Source organism: Plecotus auritus (assembly GCF_963455305.1).
Source record: "Plecotus auritus genome assembly, chromosome: 5".
Lineage (NCBI taxonomy): Eukaryota > Metazoa > Chordata > Mammalia > Chiroptera > Vespertilionidae > Plecotus > Plecotus auritus.
In genome coordinates, this window is record NC_137776.1 from 135,627,287 (window position 1) to 135,646,595 (window position 19,309).

At 44.3% G+C, this 19,309-nt stretch overlaps 1 protein-coding gene across 1 annotated transcript in view; it reads right to left on the minus strand.

The window, feature by feature from the left end:
• SLC1A1 (solute carrier family 1 member 1) overlaps nucleotides 1-14,455 on the minus strand; it is a 71,971-nt gene extending 57,516 nt beyond the window's left edge. The window contains exon 1 of the mRNA XM_080670112.1: nucleotides 13,814-14,455. Coding sequence (XP_080526238.1) covers nucleotides 13,814-13,904 — 91 coding nt within the window. The 5' untranslated portion in view covers nucleotides 13,905-14,455. The remainder of the gene's footprint in view (nucleotides 1-13,813) is intronic.
• Nucleotides 14,456-19,309: the final 4,854 nt, after the last annotated feature.

Consider the following 19,309-nt stretch of genomic DNA (forward strand, 5'->3'; position numbering starts at 1 on the left):
TCCTATATTTTTCCTTTCCTTGTAAATAATCTCTCCTAGAAGGTAAGCATTAACTGGAATGTTTCAAATGATTTTTGTTTAATTTTATTGTCAGTCACTAGTGAACTCCTTTTATAGAAATGTACATTTAAAATAAAATATCATTAGCTTGTACTAAATGGTGTAAAAACATTGTTTACTATTTTAAAGGAAAATTGCACATAATATTTAACTGGGATTGCTCCCTCTCTTCCCATTTCTTTAAAAAATTAAATCAAGGCTCACATTGATATGTAGGCTGTGGGAAGCTTTGCTATAAATAAATAAATAGGTACAATATAGGAATGTACTTTTTTAAAGCAAGATAAGACAAAAGGAACTGCATTGTAAAGTACCCGATAGAGGACATTATTCAAATGATTATGCACAGCTCGGTAAAGATGAAGTTACAATTTTTCTTTCAGCTTTGTTACTATTATGTTCTTGTTTAAATGTACGCTCTCATTTCATTATGTGCCTTGCTCCCTGATTGTGCAAACCTATATATATATACATATATATATACATATATATATGAGAGAGATATATTCAGTACTACTGACGATATTTTTGTTCTACTGCTAGATTAAGTTATTTTCCAAGTCACTCTAGCCAGTGAAGTATTGTAATGGCTTAGGACAGTAGTCATACAGTCAGTGTAAATTTGTTTTCCAGTTATATGTTTTCACCATGTCAGCTTACCCAACCCTTAATAAAAATAATACATAGATTTTGTTTAAAAAAAAAAGTACTAGGGTAGGAAAGTACAACACATCTGGGTAAAGCAAGGATGAGGCAAGTTCAAATAGAAGGTTTACAAAGAATGGGGAAAGGACTAAATGCTGTGAATGCTCCAAGTTAAGGGACAGAATAAAGAATAGTCAAGAGACAGAGAGAAGGGATGGAGCAAGAGGGAAGATAACAGGCTTTATTTAGTTACTAGGAGCCCAGTGCACGAATTCGTGCACCTTGAAAGGAACTGTGGGCCATGAGGCTGTGGTGGGCACAGGGGCAGGTCTCAGCCCATCCTCCATGCTCCTGCATGGCCCCTCCCTCCCGCCACAGCCCCCGGTCCCCTGTCTGCCTGCAGCCCCACTCCTGCCACCTCCAGAGAGAGAGAGAGGCATCGATGTGAGAGAGGCACACTGATTAGTTGCCTCCTGCACACACCCCAACCAGGGCCAGGGATGGAACCTGTAACTCAGGTATATGACCTTGACCAGGAATGAAACCGGTCATCCTTTGGTGTGTGGGACAATGCTCTAACCACTGAGAAATACCGGCCAGTGCTGAACTGAAATTTCAGTTAGGTATATCAAGGTTTGCCAGGAAGGAAGTAGCCTTGCTTAATGGTTAATAACCTAAGTTTTGCAGTCAGGCAGTCCTGGGTATAAATCCCAGCTCTGACTCTGACCTCAGCTGGATAACTTAAGCCTTGTAAGCCTCAGTCCCCTCATCTGCAAAGTAAGTAAATGCCCTACTTTATTGTGCTGATGGTCAAATGGGGAAGAAATGTGCATCAATCTCATAGCAAGCCCTCACTAAATATTAGCTATTACACTTGGTTAACCATAAGAGAAAGAACTTTTCAAAAGAGAAAATGTCTACCTCATTGTCTCATAATTTGGGGACTCTCATATGAAACCTATACAATAGTTAGGTGGCTCAGAAAACAATTAAGTATATGAAATACGCAGAGAAATAGAGCCAGATCACTTTATTTTCCAGTAATGTGAAGAGGCTTGGACTTTAGGCTTTCTATAGTTAAGCATTTCTGGGGCTGGTGCATTTTTTTGTTGACTTAATTCTTTACTGAGCTATAAGGAACCAGGTAACTCTCAAGCAATAGAACAGTGATAGAAAAGTAATTTAATTACTAATATATGATCTCACTTAAGCTCTCTCCTATAAGGGATTCCCTCTTAGTTGAGTAACTAAATGTAGTTTTAACCATTTGAGAGCACTGAGCCCAGAAATGTTGTCTTAGTGCCGTAATAAGAGTAAAGACACACAGGGTGGACCCCCTCGAAGGCGCTTTCTGAATTGAAATTCTGACCCCAAAAGCCATCTCTTGCTTCAGCATGCAGACCTAGCAGAAAGTCCCGTGATGCTAGATTCAGGAGCCTTCCTGGACACATGAAGATCTGCTGTCACAACCGTCCTGTCTGTGGACATGGTTAGGGACTCTGCAACCGAAAGGGCCCTGGGAACAAAGCCTTCAACTTGAGCATGGAGTGACTGGTGAGAGGGTCTTATCTCCTCACTGTGGTCCTGGGTCTCCAGGTGGAATATGAGGCATAGTGTCCTCCCAGCCTGACTGAGTGGGGACGGTGGCCCGGAGCTCACACAGCTGGGCCTAGACCTGGGAGAGGAATGATCTGGGACACCCAGCGTGAACTGTCTGTGACTCAGACTGGGTCCATCCATCCCAGAAAATTCAGGAGTATTTGCTGGAAAGGAAATAGCCTACCCCTGGTAATGGGACAGGCAGTCCAAACCCAGGGTTAGCAACATTTCTGGTAAGGAGTGCGTCACAGAAACACTTCCTTTCCATTAACAGAGGTGTTACTGTGCAGCCTATTAATTGCAACAGAGCACTCTTTGTTGCAATGTGGGGCTGTTTCCTCAGCAAGTATAATGAATTATCTCCTTCCAAATCTATCTGTGAGCTAAACTATAGCTCTGAAGTGAATTATTGGCTTAACAGTACTGTCTCCAATACTGCCTTCTATTAGACGTATGTGTAACATTCAAAATAGGGAAGGCCACTGAAACACGTGCTACTTTAACAGACACTGCTGCAGGGGAGTTTAAATGGGCCACTCGATGTCATCTAAAATGAGTGCATTTTCTTTGATAGGGCTCGAGTCCCCACAGTATACGTGACCCCAGATCTCCAGCGACACCAACACCAGGGAGGTCTGCAATTCCTCAGGCAAACAGAGCTTCCCTGGCGTGAGGCGTGTCACCGACTCCATCCCTACAGGACAGTTATTTTCAGTCTCAGCTCTGTTAAAGTAATCACAATTTCTCACAATTAATTAACGTGGAAAGCTTTTTCTCACTGCAAGCAAGTGCTCACATGATAATCCAATTTGTGTACACCTTGTCTGGCTAACCCAGGGTTTTTACCCATCTGAAGCACTACTCGAGCCCTACCACATCCTGACTTAACACACAGTAATTTCTTACTTCTTGTGTCATGTGAAGCTTCCCTTATTTCTTACGCCTGCTGCTCAAATCTGTAAACACGGCACCACAGATTAAGCAACATCTAACAAGATACTGAGTATTTATCAACCATCTTCTCTTTTCTGAGTACTAATGCTGAATAAGTCAGACACACACAGCCCCTTTCCCTTTTCTATGCACTTTAGCGATTTACATTCAAAGTCCTCCCCACAGATACACTAAGAATGTCTATACCAACCCTGATGTGCAGAGTCTAACACTTAAAATAAATTTTTAAGATTCATTTTATAATTTTGTGTCTAGATAATTTTGTGTGAGGTTTTGGTTTGATAGACTTTAGGCACATACTATACACAGAACAACCAAAAAATCAGAATCTTTTTAGTGATTCCCTAAATCTGGTGGGTTCTGATTTGATTTCAAAAATAGGCACTCAAAGCCCAAAATTCCTTTCCTAATTGTTCAATATGTAGAACTCGGGCCAAGCCAGCTAAAGGACCTTTCTTTCTAAGGCACGTAAGTAGCTATGTGCAAAATATATATACACATCTAGAAATAACATAGGTTTACTGAACTCGTATTACTACTCTAATGGATAATCCAATACTGACACAGAACATTGCCCTCATAATAGCCCCATATACAATTTACATTATTATACTCAAGTCACTGATTAAACAGTTCAAATGCAGAACAACTGAGTCAATGTCAAGGTCATTTTATCCTCCAGTAATGACCTTTAACCCTCCCTTAGTTCTCTATGGAAGAGTTTCTCTGCCTCCTAGCAATGAACCAAGGAATTACTATACCACCATAGAGCTAAAGGATCATAAAGCTAAAAGAAACCTCAAGAGATTTTCTAACCCAAGGTTAGTAACTATTCAGGACACATGCTACTACTTCCTGATCCTAAGCCTTTGACAGACATAAGCAATCAATTTCAGAACTTTTGTTTCCAATCCATTCTCAACAAACGTATCATACGGGACATAAATGGGAGTTGGCACATGAGTGAAATTCTCTTTGCTCTTCTACTTAATCCAAACCCCTCTTCTTTCTGATAAGAAACAAAGGCCCAGAGAGTTTAACTATCAGATATACTTTCTTACATAGCTTTTTAGAGTCTCATTTACTTTACGTTCTCATTTTATTTTCAAGTTAGACTGTGAGCTCATTTATTCGCTCAATAAACCAAGACAATGCCTTACTAACTCTCTGGGTCATAAATGATTCAACAACTCAACTCATGTATTGAGACTACCAGCCATGTGACAGGTGCTGTGGGTACTGAGAGGACCAACACAGAATTCCTTCCCTCAAAGACTTATGGGCAGTAAGAGAGACAGAAAATTGGAATATATTCTAACTACTAAATACCAAGTAGACATTGGTTCTGTACAGTGGGAGAGCATCATAATTCTTTTCAAGTTGGTGTCCCTCCCAGGACTCCCTCTTCTGCTAGAGGTCACCCTCTCCTCCTGTGGACCAAACCCAGCCAAGCCCCCTCAGGTTAACCCACTGAAGACGTGGCACAGCTGTCTTTTCCCTTCCACTCCAATGCTGCTGCCCAGTGGAGGTCTCCATCTCTCCCTGCCTGGACCTTCACAGTAAATCCCTGGGGGTCAGCCCACCTGCACGTTTTCCCTCCCTGGATCCATTTTCCACATCCATCCACCTCAATGATCTTTTCTAAGCACAGCTCTAACCTTGTTACTGCTCAATTTAATTCATCCTCAGGATCATGTCCAAACTTGTTAGCATGGCATTGCAGGTCCCCCAGGATCTGCCCCTGACCTCCTGTGCAGCCTTACTTTTTTGTTTTTTCCCTGTCACTTAATCGCACCCTCTACTCCAGTCACACCGAGTCACTTAATTAAAAGGTGGGAAGGGCAGAATTTGGAGGCGGAAAGAAAAGCAAGGCAGCCTCATGGGCAGAGGGGTAAAGGTAGGTCTGAGCCCAGAGTGGAGACCAGCCTGGCTGAGCAGTCTGGCAAATGCCACTGGAGCGATGTTTCTCCACTGCCATTCTGAGAGTCCCGTGGAGACACATTGCTGCCCCCTTCTCAGTTTCAGTGCATGGTATAGAATTCCTATTCCCCACTCCACCACGGCACTCAATCATGACTCCCAGGTGGATCAGCAAGGAGATGGGGTGCAAGATGTAGGAGGAGAAGCAGCCTGAAGGAGGAGAAGGGAAGGAACAGAACATCTGGTGTTGCCAATTATTATTTGAATCTCAGTTTTCTCATCTATATAATGGCAACAATGGCTACTTTATAGTTGCACACTTTTTTTCAAAAGCATTTCCTAAGATTTCACGAGCCATGATGGAAATGAGATTAGACAAGGGTAACAAGTAAAATACATACATAGGTTAACTGCACTAGCCTCCTAAACTGGTATCTCTTTTTCCGCTCTTGCATCTGCAATCTATGATCAAAACAGGTGCCCGGGAGAGCTGATTAAAATACAACCAGACTATGTCACTTCTCTGCTCAAAATCTTTTAATGGTTTCCCATCTCCCAGTAAAAAGTCCAAGTCCTTATAAGAGAAGAGCTTACACCATCCTAGTGCTCTGTCCCCGTCCTAGCCTTCTGCCTCACCCACCCTTCCTCACTCCACGCCATGTGCTTTCTCAAATAAGCCAGGATGCTCCCCAGGTAACTGTGCCCACGTTCCCTCACCTCTTTTGTTTCAATTTGATCGTCACCTTCTCAACAGAGCCTTCCCTGTAACCCTATTTAAAACTGTACCCCCAGTCTCCTCTCTGACTTATGTTACTCTAGAGCAGGGGTGGGCAAACTTTTTGACTCGAGGGCCACAATGGGTTCTTAAACTGGACCGGAGGGCCGGAACAAAAGCATGGATGGAGTGTTTGTGTGAACTAATATAAATTCAAAGTAAAGGAGCGGAGGGGAGAGCAAGAGAACCGGATAGAACAGCCGGATCCGGCCCGCGGACGGTAGTTTGCCCACGGCTGCTCTAGAGCATGCTCACCCTCTAATATACTCTATTGTCTTTTACCAATTTATTCTGTTTACTGGTTACCTCTCTCCATTTAAACACAAGTTCCAGGAGGACAGGGTTTTTATTGTTTTGTTCACTGCTGTATGCCCTAGCCCGAGAACAGTCCCTGGCACACAGTAGGTGCCCAATATATACTTGTTGAATGAATGAATGATTTAAGTGTTGGTTACTGCAGGTACATTCCAAGGCTGAGCTGATTAGAGGCCCAGCAGTACCAGGCCTGGGACCTGCCACAACAAATGAGCTTCATGGAAAACAAAATCTATTTTGAACATTGCGGTACGCAAGGCTCCGTGCAGGTGATGAGCTGGGCCTGGACCTAGCCTGAGCTGCAGCTTGCCCCTATCCTCAGGGGCTTCACAGACACATAAAACAGGCAGAGCAAAAAAGCATATCCCATGACTCAAATTAGCACCGCCAGATATACATCTACAGGAACTCCAGTGTAGGAGGTACAAGGCTGAGGCAAGGGTATTACAAAGAACGATTCTTGGTTGTAGACAATGGAATCTGAATCCCAAAATGATTGCTTCCTTGGGTACTCCAAAGAAAATTATTCAGAATAAATAAGCTTGCCAGCTCTGTTGTATAAATAACATCTATTTCCTTTCCTGAAAAATCCATAAGCTAGAAATCAGATTTTCCAAATGACTGAAATAAAGCACAACCTGCCTGGACAGAAAGACCAGGCTTTATGCTGTGAACAGGGTGGGTGCGGACCCCCTGAGTACTTTACCAACATTGTGCACAATATGAGTATTGGGTGACCTGAATCAGAATGCCCTGGCACAGAGTTCTCACACTGCGATTCTGCATGAACAGAATTCCCACTTGAAGCACAAAAATTCTTCCCTCACTGTTTCAGCCTGTTAAACGAATTGAGAATAGGGCTATGGGCACAAGACAAAATGATTAAGACTTTTAAAAAATAATTTAAAAATATCCTTTGAAAAATATATAATGCCCTGGAGGCTGGTATTTGGGGAACATATGGCCCATGGTCTGTTTAAGGTCCGAAAAATCGTTTGGTCTGACTCTGCCAAGGCATTAGAGGTGAGTTAATTAAATGTTCAACCAAATTAGCAGGCTGATTTTTATATTAGGGTGATGCTGGCTTCATAGAAGGAGCTTGGAAGTGTTCCTTCCTCTTGAATTTTTTGGAATAGTCTGAGGAGGATAGGTTTTAGTTCTTCCTTGAATGTTTGGTAGAACTCTCCTGTGAAGCCGTCTGGCCCCGGGCTTTTGTTTGCCGGAAGCTCTTTGATGACTGCTTCAATTTCTTCCATAGTTACTGGCATGTTGAGCTGTTTAGATTCTTCCTGATTGAGTTTTGGAAGGTTATATTTTTCTAGGAATATGTCCATTTCCTCCAGGTTGTCCAGTTTGTTGGAATAGAGTTGTTCGTAGTATTTTTTAACAATCCTTTGTATTTCGGCGGGATTTGTTGTTATTTCACCTCTTTCATTTCTGATCTTGTTTATTTGGGTCCTCTCTCTTTGCTTCTTGGTGAGCCTGTTAGCAGGCTGATTTTTAAGGTGATAATTTTGTATGGCCCTCGAATGATGTTATAAATATTCAAATGGCCCTTGGCAGAAAAAAGGTTCCCCACTCCTGGGCCTTAGATAGAGCATGTCATCAAAACACTCAAATCACCTTGAACTCTGTAGTATAAGGCAGACACTAAGCAGAACAGAAATACCAGGAGACTTTATTTCGTAAGAAAATATTAACTTCCTCAGAATAAAATTATTGCGATTTAACTTAAGATAACATTTATTAAGTGCTTATTATGTGCCACAACTGTGAGTTTTCACATTATATTAATCAACCCTAATTACAAATGAAGTTATGAAAAATATCCCTATTTTCCAGATGAGGACATTGAGGATCCCAGAGAATAAGAGATTTGGCTAGGAGAGAGGATCCAAGATGGCGGCGTAGGTAAACACCTAAACTGCTGCCTCGCACAACAATTTCAAAACTACAACTAAAAGACAAAACGTCTATCACCCAGAACCACGGGAAAGCTGGCTGAGTGGAAGTTCTACAACTAGAAGGAAAGAGCAAACAGCATTGAGGGGTGCACAAGCGCGGAAAAGCTGAGGTACGGAGACGCGCGAATCGGGAGCACTGCTGTTTTCAACCCGAAGGGAGATAAGCTCCCGATTACTTCGAACTCCAGTTTCTGGGGAGACTCGGGGGACCCAAACTCCTACGGGGAGAAGCTGGACTGTCTGCCGTGGGGACGGAAAGTGAGGGAGGCTTGCTTGCAGGGCTGCACGCAGGAATAATTGTTTACTGTGCTGGGCGAGGGACGCAGGGACACGGTCGGAGACTCAGAGCCGCAGAGCTGGCTTACTGGCAGCCATCGCTGTTTGCCACGCCCTAGCCTAGTCACACCCTGAGACCCCGCCCTGCACAATCTACGAACCCACCCAAGCTCCAAGCAGCGGCTTTAGCATATGAATGGTCTGCCCTATTGCAGCTTAACCTAGCAAACTTGCAGCCCGGGTCAGACAGCTCCAAAACCTCCAAACCCCAAGCAAAGAGGAGAAAACTGCAGTTCTCGCTGTATCGCCTGCTGGGTGGCCTCAGACAGTAGCTGACCTGCACCCCATTGGAGATCCAGAAGCCAGTGTACCTATTGGTCAGAGTGAGACACCAGATTTCAACTCCTCACATCCATAAGTGACACATTCAAGAGGCAGACTCAGTGAGCACCAAAACCCCACTGAAACAAGTCCTGCACCATAAGCGTGTCTCCAGCGCAGCAGTTCTTCCATTATAGACACAGCGGGTCCTCACAGCCAATTGGCCTGGAGGTCAATTCCTCCCAGTGTACCAACAGCAATCAAGGCTTAACTACACCAAGACTTTGCACTCAGCCCACAAAGGGGTGTACCAAAGGCGTCCACCTCAAGTGATTGGGGAGGCTGAGCTACTGGCTCCTATAGGTCACCTATCACACAAAGCCACTCCATCAACACAAGGAAGCAGCAAAATGCGGAGACCAAGAAACATGTCACGAATGAGAGAAATGGAGGAAAGAAAACTAATGGACGACATAGAGTTCAGAACCACATTTATAAGGTTACTCAAGAATCTTCTAAAAACCGCTGAGGATCTTAGTGAGACCTTTAAGGATCTTAATGAGAATACCAAAAAAATGGAAAAGGACCAGTCAGAAATTAAGCATACACTGTCTGAAATAAAGAATATACAGAAACTCAACTGTAGATCAACTTACCCCAAGAATCAAACCAAAGATCTGAATTATGAGGAAACAAAAAACACCCAACCAGAAAAACAAAAAGAAAAAATCCAAAAATATGAAGATAGTGTAAAGAGCCTCTGGGACAACTTTAAGCGTACCAACATCCGAATTTTTGGGGTGCCAGAAGAAGAGAGAGAGCAAAATATTGAAAACCTATTAGAAGAAATAATGACAGAAAACTTTCCCTACCTGGTGAAAGAAATAGACTTACAAGTTCAGGAAGCACACAGAACCCCATACAAGAGGAATCCAAAGAGGACCACACCAAGACACATCATAATTAAAATGCCAAGGGCAAAAGACAAAGAGAGAATCTTGAAAGCAGCAAGAGAAAAATGGTTAGTTACCTACAAGGGAGCACCCATACGACTGTCAGCTGATTTCTCGGCAGAAACTATGCAGGCCAGAAGGGAGTGGCAAGAAATATTCAAAGTGATGAACAGCAAGAACCTACAACCAAGATTACTCTACCCAGCAAAGCTATCATTCAGAGTTGAAGGTCAGATAAAGAGCTTCACAGACAAGAAAAAGCTAAAGGAGTTCATCATCACCAAACCAGGATTACATGAAATGCTGAAGGGTGTTCTTTAAGAAGAGGAAGAAGAAGAAAAAGGTAAAGATAAAAATTATGAACAACAAAATGACATCAAATACATACCTACCAACAAGTGAATCTAAAAATCAAGTGAATAAAAAATCTGAAGAACAGAATGGACTGGTGAATATAATAGAATCAGGGGCATAGAAAGGGAGTGGACTGACAATTCTCAGGGGGGAGGGGGTGTGAGGGGTGTGGGAAGAGATTGGACAAAAAGCTTACACCTATGGATGAAGACAGTGGCGGGGGGTAAGGGCATGGGGTGGGGTGGGGAATCAGGTGGAGGGAAGCTATGGGGGAAAAAAAGAGGAACACCTGTAATAATCTGAACAATAAAGATTTATTTAAAAAAAAAATAAAAAATAAAAAAAATAAAAAAAAAGAGATTTGGCTAAATGGTAGAGTCTGGTAGTGCCAGAATTCAAATCCAGCACTTTTGACTCCAGGCTCTGTGCTCATTTTACTACACTACAGAAGCAGGGCAAAGCCTGTAAGAATTGTAATGAAGGCAACGAAAACTGTCCCTAATGGTGTTTGCGTAAAAACCTCTCATCTGAATAGCCAAGATATTATTTCTAGGACCTTGTAGGCTTTCACAGAAATTAACAAATTTGTTTATTTAACTATTCAGTCCCATTATCTCATGACTAAGAATTTGAGAAAATGTTTAGCAGTTAGCATCTTCTTGTCCATAAAAAGAATGAACTTTCACACCTAATAAAGATATACTATGTCTTGAAAAATCAAAGATTTTAAGCTGTTTCATACTTTTGCCCCTCATCTATCCTATCTAATAAAAGAGAAACATGCAAATTGACCATACCTCTGCTATGCCCACAAGTTACACCCACCAGCCAATCAGGAGCAAGTATGCAAATTAACCCAACCAAGATGGCGGTTAATTTGCATATCCAGGCGCAGAGCTAAGACTGAAGACAGCCTAGAAGGAAGCCAAGCACTGCAGAAGGGAGCGAAGCTGCAGAGAAGCAAGCAAGCGGGGCGGCAGAGAAAGGAGGGAAGCAGGGGGGGGTGGCGGAGAAAGGAGGGAAGCAGGGGGGCGGGGGAGAAGGGAGGGAAGCAGGCGGGGCGGGGGAGAAGGGAGGGAAGCAGACCGCCACAGGAAGCCCTATTGCAGGAATCTTCCTGCAATGGGCCTCTAGTATATATATAAAAGGCTAATATGCAGTGTCCCCTTGGGAGTTCGACCGGGAGACCAGGAGTTCAATTGTTCACTATGACGTGCGCTGACCACCAGGGGGCGGCGCAGAACATGGCGGGTGAACAGCTTTGGTGGTGGGGTGCTGAGGGAGCGAGGGAAGGAGGAGCTGGGGAGGTGGGGAACTTGATCGGCCCTGATTGCTGGCCAGGCCTAGGTATCCTACTTGTGCACAAATTTTGTGCACCGGGCTTCTAGTTTTAATAATAAAAATATTTGAAAGTGTCAAGGCTGCTGAATTACAGCAGGGGCCAAACATTTTAATGGCTGCAATCAGCCCTACATTGTGCCAGTGTAGTTAATAAATTTAAGAGTTCATACATCTTTAAGATCCACATGCTAAAAGGTCCAGAAGGGAAACTGCATGACAGTGTTTGTGATTTTCTGTATCAATTAAGATTATAAAAATAAACTTAATATCATGAACTAGTAAGTTCTTAGGAATGGACTCAGTGTCACTGCTATAAGTTGGCTGGAATTTCACTTCTGGTTAAACTAATGAGACAACACAAACAGGTGTACTAGTAATTTCCACACAGGCCCAGTGCTCCGAAGAAAGAGGGAAAAAGGAGGATCTCGGGAAGTGCCTGTGATGGATGGGTACACTGGGGGTGGCCCAGGCTTGACACTTCTCAGACCAGGAGCAGAAACACTAGGGAATGCCCCTGTGTTGCTCCTGGAAGGGCAAATGTCTAGGAAGACTTCAGCTGGGCCCTTACAATTTTTATATGTGGCTTTTCCTTTCTGAATCAAGCTCCTGGGCTCACATTAAAAGTGGAGGGAAAATGACCATCAGGACCAAATGCCAGGCTTGCAAAATAGGCATGTAATTCTTCTTGACTCTAAAGATGTACCTATGCAACAGGTTTAAAGGCCAGGGAACAACTGCTCAAAATCCTTTCCAAGCCAGCAACACATGGTTAACAGGCAAGTCTCTCTGGAGAACCTCATGGCTGAAAAAGCAGGATCCCACTTCCACAGGGAATTGGGAGGGAAATGTCAGGCTAGGATTACCCTTGAAAACTGTCCTTAAACGGAGATAGCATTAATTCTGGGCTCTCATCATGAGGAAAACAATCAAGATCTTCTCATTTATTTGGCAGCAGGGAAATCTAATCACTTTCTTTGTGACATGTGTCATTTGAACTCGGTGGTGAAAGAGAAATCTTCCCTAAAACCGCCCTTAGCCACCTGACCCTTCTAGGGGGAGATATAGTAGAGTTAAGTGGTCAAGATTTGGTTCTCTACTTCTCTGCTTTCCTCCCACAAATGGTCTCTGCTAAGACAATTAGAGAATGCTATTTATTTACTAGAAACCTGACTTTACTTTGCACAAGTTTCTGGAGGAGCAAATCTGGGGGGTTAAGTGGAGGGAGCAGGCAACACCAAATATTCTGAGATGCAGAAGTAGCAGCTGCAGAGGGAGGTGTGGGCTGCACTCTGACCAGGAATCAAACCAAGACCTCCTGGTTCATAGGTTGACACTCAACTACTGAACCATGCCAGCTGGCAGGTCCCAGCTTCTGTTTCCAAATGGAAGGTGGGGACTTAGGAGTCTCGCCTACTGTGTGTCCTCACCTGTGTGAACTCATAGAGTAAAGGACACAGACATGGCTCCAACTCAAAGAGGTGCATCCCCAGAGCCCAAGTTGCAAAACAGAAAACCTGGCAGAAATCCAGAATCCAAACAGGAACAACTCATACCTCTGAGCAATCGCTCAGACATCCACCCAGTCCAGTTATCTGCCAGGAGTGAATCACTTGAATACATATTTGTTGAAAAACAAGCAAATATGACTTGAAAATTATTTTCAATAGAAGAACAGTGTGGAGAGTGAGGAAGTTCAGGAGCCCATGTCTACACATCAGCAGGAGGAAAAGTGAGTTCTGCTAGGTCTCTTCTTCCCACTCCCATCACCCCTGAATTTGGCACGAACGTGGCAGGTTTTTAGAGTCCGGGTGCCGGCAGTTCGTGCTCGCTGCCTGGGAAGGCACCTTTCCAGGCATTGCCCCCTGGGAAGCAGTGACAACACCCCCACCCTACCGCCCTGGCCGTCCAGTCAAATGAGAACTGTAATCCACATCTCTGTCCGGGTAGCGTGGTTCAGACCAAAAATTGGAGAGCAGATGCCATTAAACACACCCACACACACCCCATGTTTGCTTCTACTCGGGAAGAACCGAGAGCTACTTGCTTCCCTTTCACCCTTCCAAACCCTTTTGATCGTTTTGGGTAAAGCAGGACCCAGCAGCTCAGCTCCTGGGGCACCCAAATGGGAGCCCTGATGAGCTTTGTTCTTCCCATGCACAAAACAACACCCTGAGCGAGGCAAGCTCCCGCGTGGGGTCCGAGGCCGAGAAGTCGCAGAGGGACCGGGCACTGGGTGTGCAACGCCTGGCCCACCCTCGCACCCGCCCGCCACGCACGCGGCCTGGGCGCTGGAGCGCGTGAGGGTGCGCGCGTCGCCCACCCGCCGCGCCGCTCACCTAGCACCACCGCGGCGACAGTGGAGAGCAGCAGCCAGTTATTCTTCAGGAAGCGTTTGTGGTCGCATCCCTTCCTCGCCAGTTTCTTCATGGCGGGCGGTAGGGTTTGGAGCCGCCGCGGCGGCCGCTATAGTGCACGGTGCTCGGTGGTGCGCGTCGGGGCCGGCGGGGGGCTGGGGGCCGCCGGGGTTCCGCGGAGCAGTGGAGGCGGGATGCGGCGGCGTCGGGGAGAGGGTGTGCGCTGCCTGCTGCCGCCGCCGCTGTCACTGACGCTGTCACCGCCGCCGCCGCAACCTGAGATTGCGCGCAGCGCCTTTAGCTCGGTGAATGTGCGTGGCGGGAGTGCCCGGCTCCTCCTGCCGCCGCGGCGCTGTGCGGCGCGCGTGCCAACCAGCGAGAAAGGAGGGAGGAGCGGGAGAGCAGGGAGGCGGGCGGTGAGTGTGTGGCGCCCGCGGTCCCGGTAGAACAAGCGTGGGAGCGCGCCCTGCTCGAGGCTGGAGCCCAGGCAGCTACTCCGGGAACCTGCGCCCCGCCTTCTCCCAGAATGTCTCGCCTTTTTTTTTTTTTTTTTTTTTTTTTAATGGTCAGGCTAGGTTTTCGCATTTAGGGTTTCCTCCTCTGCGTAATCCACAACGGGAGGAGCCACGGACCCCTTTGCTTTGGCCTTTACCCTACACACCCCTTCCGGTCCCCTTTCTCCACACCAGCCATTACCAGCACATCACTGGAGAACGTGGTGCCCTTCTGGGCAGGAGGAGTTGGGGGGAAACTGAGTTCTGTCTTGGGTCCCCTTTGCTTTCCCACGCAGCTTAGGAAGAGGGAAAGAAAGAGACCTGAACTTTCATATGAGGGCTCTCATCACCTCGCCCCCTGGGCCCCAGGTATTATTAACTCTCCTCTTTGAGTGGCGGGGAGGTGACGGTCCAACAAGATCATCTGTGGACCCAGGGCTTGGAATGGGCCCTCTTAGAACTTCACTTTTGCTCCTTGCGAATGGTTCCGTGGCTGACAAAGGCCCCCAAACTGTGAGTCTTGGCAGAGTGATTAGGACTGAGATCCCGACCCAGCGGTTCTGAGGAGTGGGCGGGCCCCTCCCTAAGGCCAAATGGATTGGAAAGGCAATCAGGAGAGTTGGAGAAACTAGGTAAGTGGTACCAAATTTACTCTGTACTGCTGAATGAATTTCCTAATTCTCTTCCATTCTTCTATCCAGTTTTTCACCGTTGCTTATACAAATTCTTTCCCTCCTCTCACCACATCTCCACCTTCACAGCTCTAGCCACCTTCTCTTCAGATTTACTAACATTAAGTAAGCCCTGAACCTTTTTGCTATTGTGGAGTCTACTCTCTGATTAGGGAGGTTGTAGGATTTCCCCAGCTAGATTTTTTGATAACTAAAACCTCACAATTAGAGCTTCATTCTTTTCGCTTAAATTGATACAGCTATCTTTGAAGAGATAATAAACCAAGCTTCACAAACCATATACACTTTAGTATGAATGAGTTTACCAGCTCCTTTCCAGAAAGTAAATTTTGAGAGAAGGAAGGGTAGAGGGATATCAAGGTCATTGTGTGCTGAGGAAGATATGAAGAAATGTCAAAAGGAAATTAAGAAAGAGGGGACATAGATTTTCAGCCCAGAGTAAAAAAGCTGGAAGTACTCAGATGTCCAACATGAAAGGAATAGTAAATATATTATGGAACTGCCATGCAATGGTACATTATGCAGCCTATAAAGTTCATAAGGAACTTTATGAACTTTCTAAAGCACATGTTATAATATTATGAGGGGAAAAAGGAAGACTAAAATTGTATATACAATTTGATCACAACTTAAAGCAAACATGTAAAACAAAACCACAAACTTAGAAAAAAAGTCTAGAAGGACGTGCACCAAAAATTTAACAATGGTAATCTTTGAGTGATAATATCATTATTGATTCTTTTTGCTTTCTATCTTCCTGTATTTTAAAAATGTTTACTTAGCATACCCATACCTATTATAGTTGTAATGGCAGTATTTGAGAAGTACTAGTAAACAGATCCCAATGGGGGAAAGGAGACATATGTAATACCTTCTTCTTCTTCTTTTTTTTTTTTTAATAAATCTTTATTCAGATTATTACAGGTATTCCTCATTTTTTTCCCCCCACAGCTCCCCTCCACCTGATTCCCCACCCCACCCCATGCCCTTACCCCCCGCCACTGTCTTCATCCATAGGTGTAAGATTTTTGTCCAATTTCTTCCCGCACCCCTCACACCCCCTTCCCCCTGAGAATTGTAGTCCACTCCCTTTCTATGTCCCTGATTCTATTATATTCATCAGTCCATTCTGTTCATCAGATTTTTTATTCACTTGATTTTTAGATTCACTTGTTGGTAGGTATGTATTTGTTGTCATTTTGTTGTTCATAATTTTTATCTTTACCTTTTTTTTCTTCTTCCTCTTCTTAAAGAATACCCTTCAGCATTTCATATAATCCTGGTTTGGTGGTGATGAACTCCTTTAGCTTTTTCTTGTCTGTGAAGCTCTTTATCTGACCTTCAACTCTGAATGATAGCTTTGCTGGGTGGAGTAATCTTGGTTGTAGGTTCTTGCTGTTCATCACTTTGAATATTTCTTGCTACTCCCTTCTGGCCTGCATAGTTTCGGTTGAGAAATCAGCTGACAGTCGTATGGGTGCTCCCTTGTAGGTAACTAACTGTTTTTCTCTTGCTGCTTTCAAGATTCTCTCTTTGTCTTTTGCCCTTGGCATTTTAATTATGATGTGTCTTGGTGTGGTCCTCTTTGGATTCCTCTTGTATGGGGTTCTGTGTGCTTCCTGAACTTGTAAGTCTATTTCTTTCACCAGGTAGGGAAAGTTTTCTGTCACTATTTCTTCTAATAGGTTTTCAATATTTTACTCTCTCTCTTCTTCTGGCACCCCAATAATTCGGATGTTGGTACACTTAAAGTTGTCCCAGAGGCTCCTTACACTATCTTCATATTTTTGGATTCTTTTTTCTTTTTGTTTTTCTGGTTGGGTGTTTTTTGTTTCCTCATATTTCAGATCTTTGGTTTGATTCTTGGGGTCCTTTGTTCTACAGTTGAATTTCTGTATATTCTTTATTTCAGACAGTGTATGCTTAATTTCTGACTGGTTCTTTTCCATTTTTTTGGCATTCTCATTAAGGTCCTTGAAGGTCTCACTAAGCTCCTCAGAGGTCTCATCAAGTTTCTCAGCAGTTTTTAGAAGATTCTTGAGTAACCTTATAAATGTGGTTTTGAACTGTATGTCCAGTAGTTTGCTTTCCTCCATTTCTTTCATTCGTGACATGTTTCTTTGTCTCCGCATTTTGCTGCTTCCCTGTGTTGATGGAGTGGTTTTCTGTGGTAGGTGACCAGTGGTTCAGCCTATCACCCGAGGTGGACACTCTTGGTCCACCCCTTTGTGGGCTGAGTGCAAAGTCTTGGTGTAGTTAAGCCTTGATTGCTGTTGGTACACTGGGAGGAACTGACCTCCAGGCCAATTGGCTGTGAGGACCCTCTGTGTCTATAATGGAAGAACTGCTGTGCTGGAGACATGCTTATGGAGCAGGACTTGCTTCAGTGGGGCTTTGGTGCTCACTGAGTCTGCCTCTTGAATGTGCCACTTATGGATGTGAGTAGTTGAAATCTGGTGTCGTCTCACACTGACCACTAGATACACTAGCTTCTGTATCTCCAATGGGATGCTGGTCAGCTACTGTCTGAGGCCACCCAGCAGGAGCTACAGCAAGAACTACAGTTTTCTCCTCTTTGCTTGGGGTTTGGAGGTTTTGGAGCTGTCTGACCAGAGCTGCAGTTTGTTAGGTTAAGCTGCTGTTTGTTAGGTTAAGGCAGACCATTTATATGCAAAAGCCACTGTGTGAAGCTTGGGTGGGTTTGTAGATTGTGTGGGGCGGGGTCTCAGGGAGTCACTAAGCTAGGGCATGGCAAACAGCGATGGCTGCCAGTCAGCCATCTCTGCGTCTCTGCATTTCTAAGTCCCTGCGTCCCGCGCCCCAGTGCAGTAAACAATGATTGCTGCGTGCACCTCTGCAAGAAAGCCACCCTCACTTTCCGACCCAATGGCAGACAGTCCAGCTTCTCCCTGTAGGAGTTTGGGTCCCCAGCGTCTCCCCAGAAACTGGAGTTCAGAGTAATCGGGAGCTTGTCTCCCTTTGGGTTGAAAAAAGAAGTGCACCCAGTTGCCCACTGCCAGCCCAATTCGCGCACCCCCGTACCTCAGCTTTTTAGTGCTTGTGCACGTCTCAGTGCTCTTTTCTCTTTCCTTCTAGTTGTAGAACTTCCACTCAGCCAGCTTTCCCGTGGTTCTGGGTGATAGACATTTTGTCTTTTAATTGTAGTTTTGAAATTGTTGTGCGAGGCAGCAGTTTAGGTGTTTACCTATGCTGCCATCTTGGTTCGGATTCCCTTATCTCTTGTTATGTACTTCACTTTGAGATCTAATTTGTCAGATATAAGTATTACTACCCCAGCTTTTTTTTTTCATTTCCATTCTCCTGAAAAACCTTTTCCATCCCTTCACCCTCAGTCTGTGTGCATCTTTTTTTCTGAGGTGGGTTTCTTGTAGACAGCAGATATATGGGTCGTGTTTTCTTATCCAGTCCGTTACCCTATGTCTTTTGATTGGGGCATTTAATCCATTTACATTTAAAGTTATTATTGATAGGTACTTATTTGTCACCATTTTTATTCTTTACCCCTGTGTTCCTTCTTCACTTACTATTTCTTTTTTTTACAGCAGACCTTTTAGCATTTCTTGCATTACTGGTTTGGTGGTAATAAATTCCCTTAGTCCTTTTTTGTCTGTGAAGCTCCTAATTTCACCTTCAGTTTTGATTGATAGCCTTGCTAGGTACAGTATTCTTGGATTCAGACCCTTCCTTTGCATGACTTTGTATATTTCATTCCATTCCCTTCCGGCCTGATGAGTTTCTGTGGAGAAATCAGTTGCTAATCTGATGGGGGATTTTTTGTAGATAACTTTCTCTTTCTGGCCACTTTTAAGATTCTTAGTTTGTCGTTGGTGTTTGCCAATTTAATTATAATGTGCCTTGGAGTTGGTCTTTTGGGGTTCATTTTACTTGGGACTCTGTGAGCTTCTTGGATTTGTGTGGGTTTTTTCTTCCCTATATCAGGGAAGTTTTCTGTCATTATTTCTTCAAACAGGTTTTCTATTCCTCGCTCAGTTTCCTCTCCTTCTGGCACCCATATTATGCGGATTTTGTTTTGTTTTGTGTTGTCCCAAAGTTCCCTTAGGCTCTCCTCCTGCTTTTAAGGAGCTGCTCTACTTGGGTATTTTTCCTACCTTGTCTTCTAGCCCACTGATGCGGTCCTCTGCTTTTTCTAGTCTACTCTTGATGCTTTCTATTGAGTTTTTTACAGCAGCGATGTCATTTTTCATTTCCTTTTGGTTCTTCTTCATTTCCTCTTGGTTCTTACACATATTGTCGAATTTGTCTTCCATTCT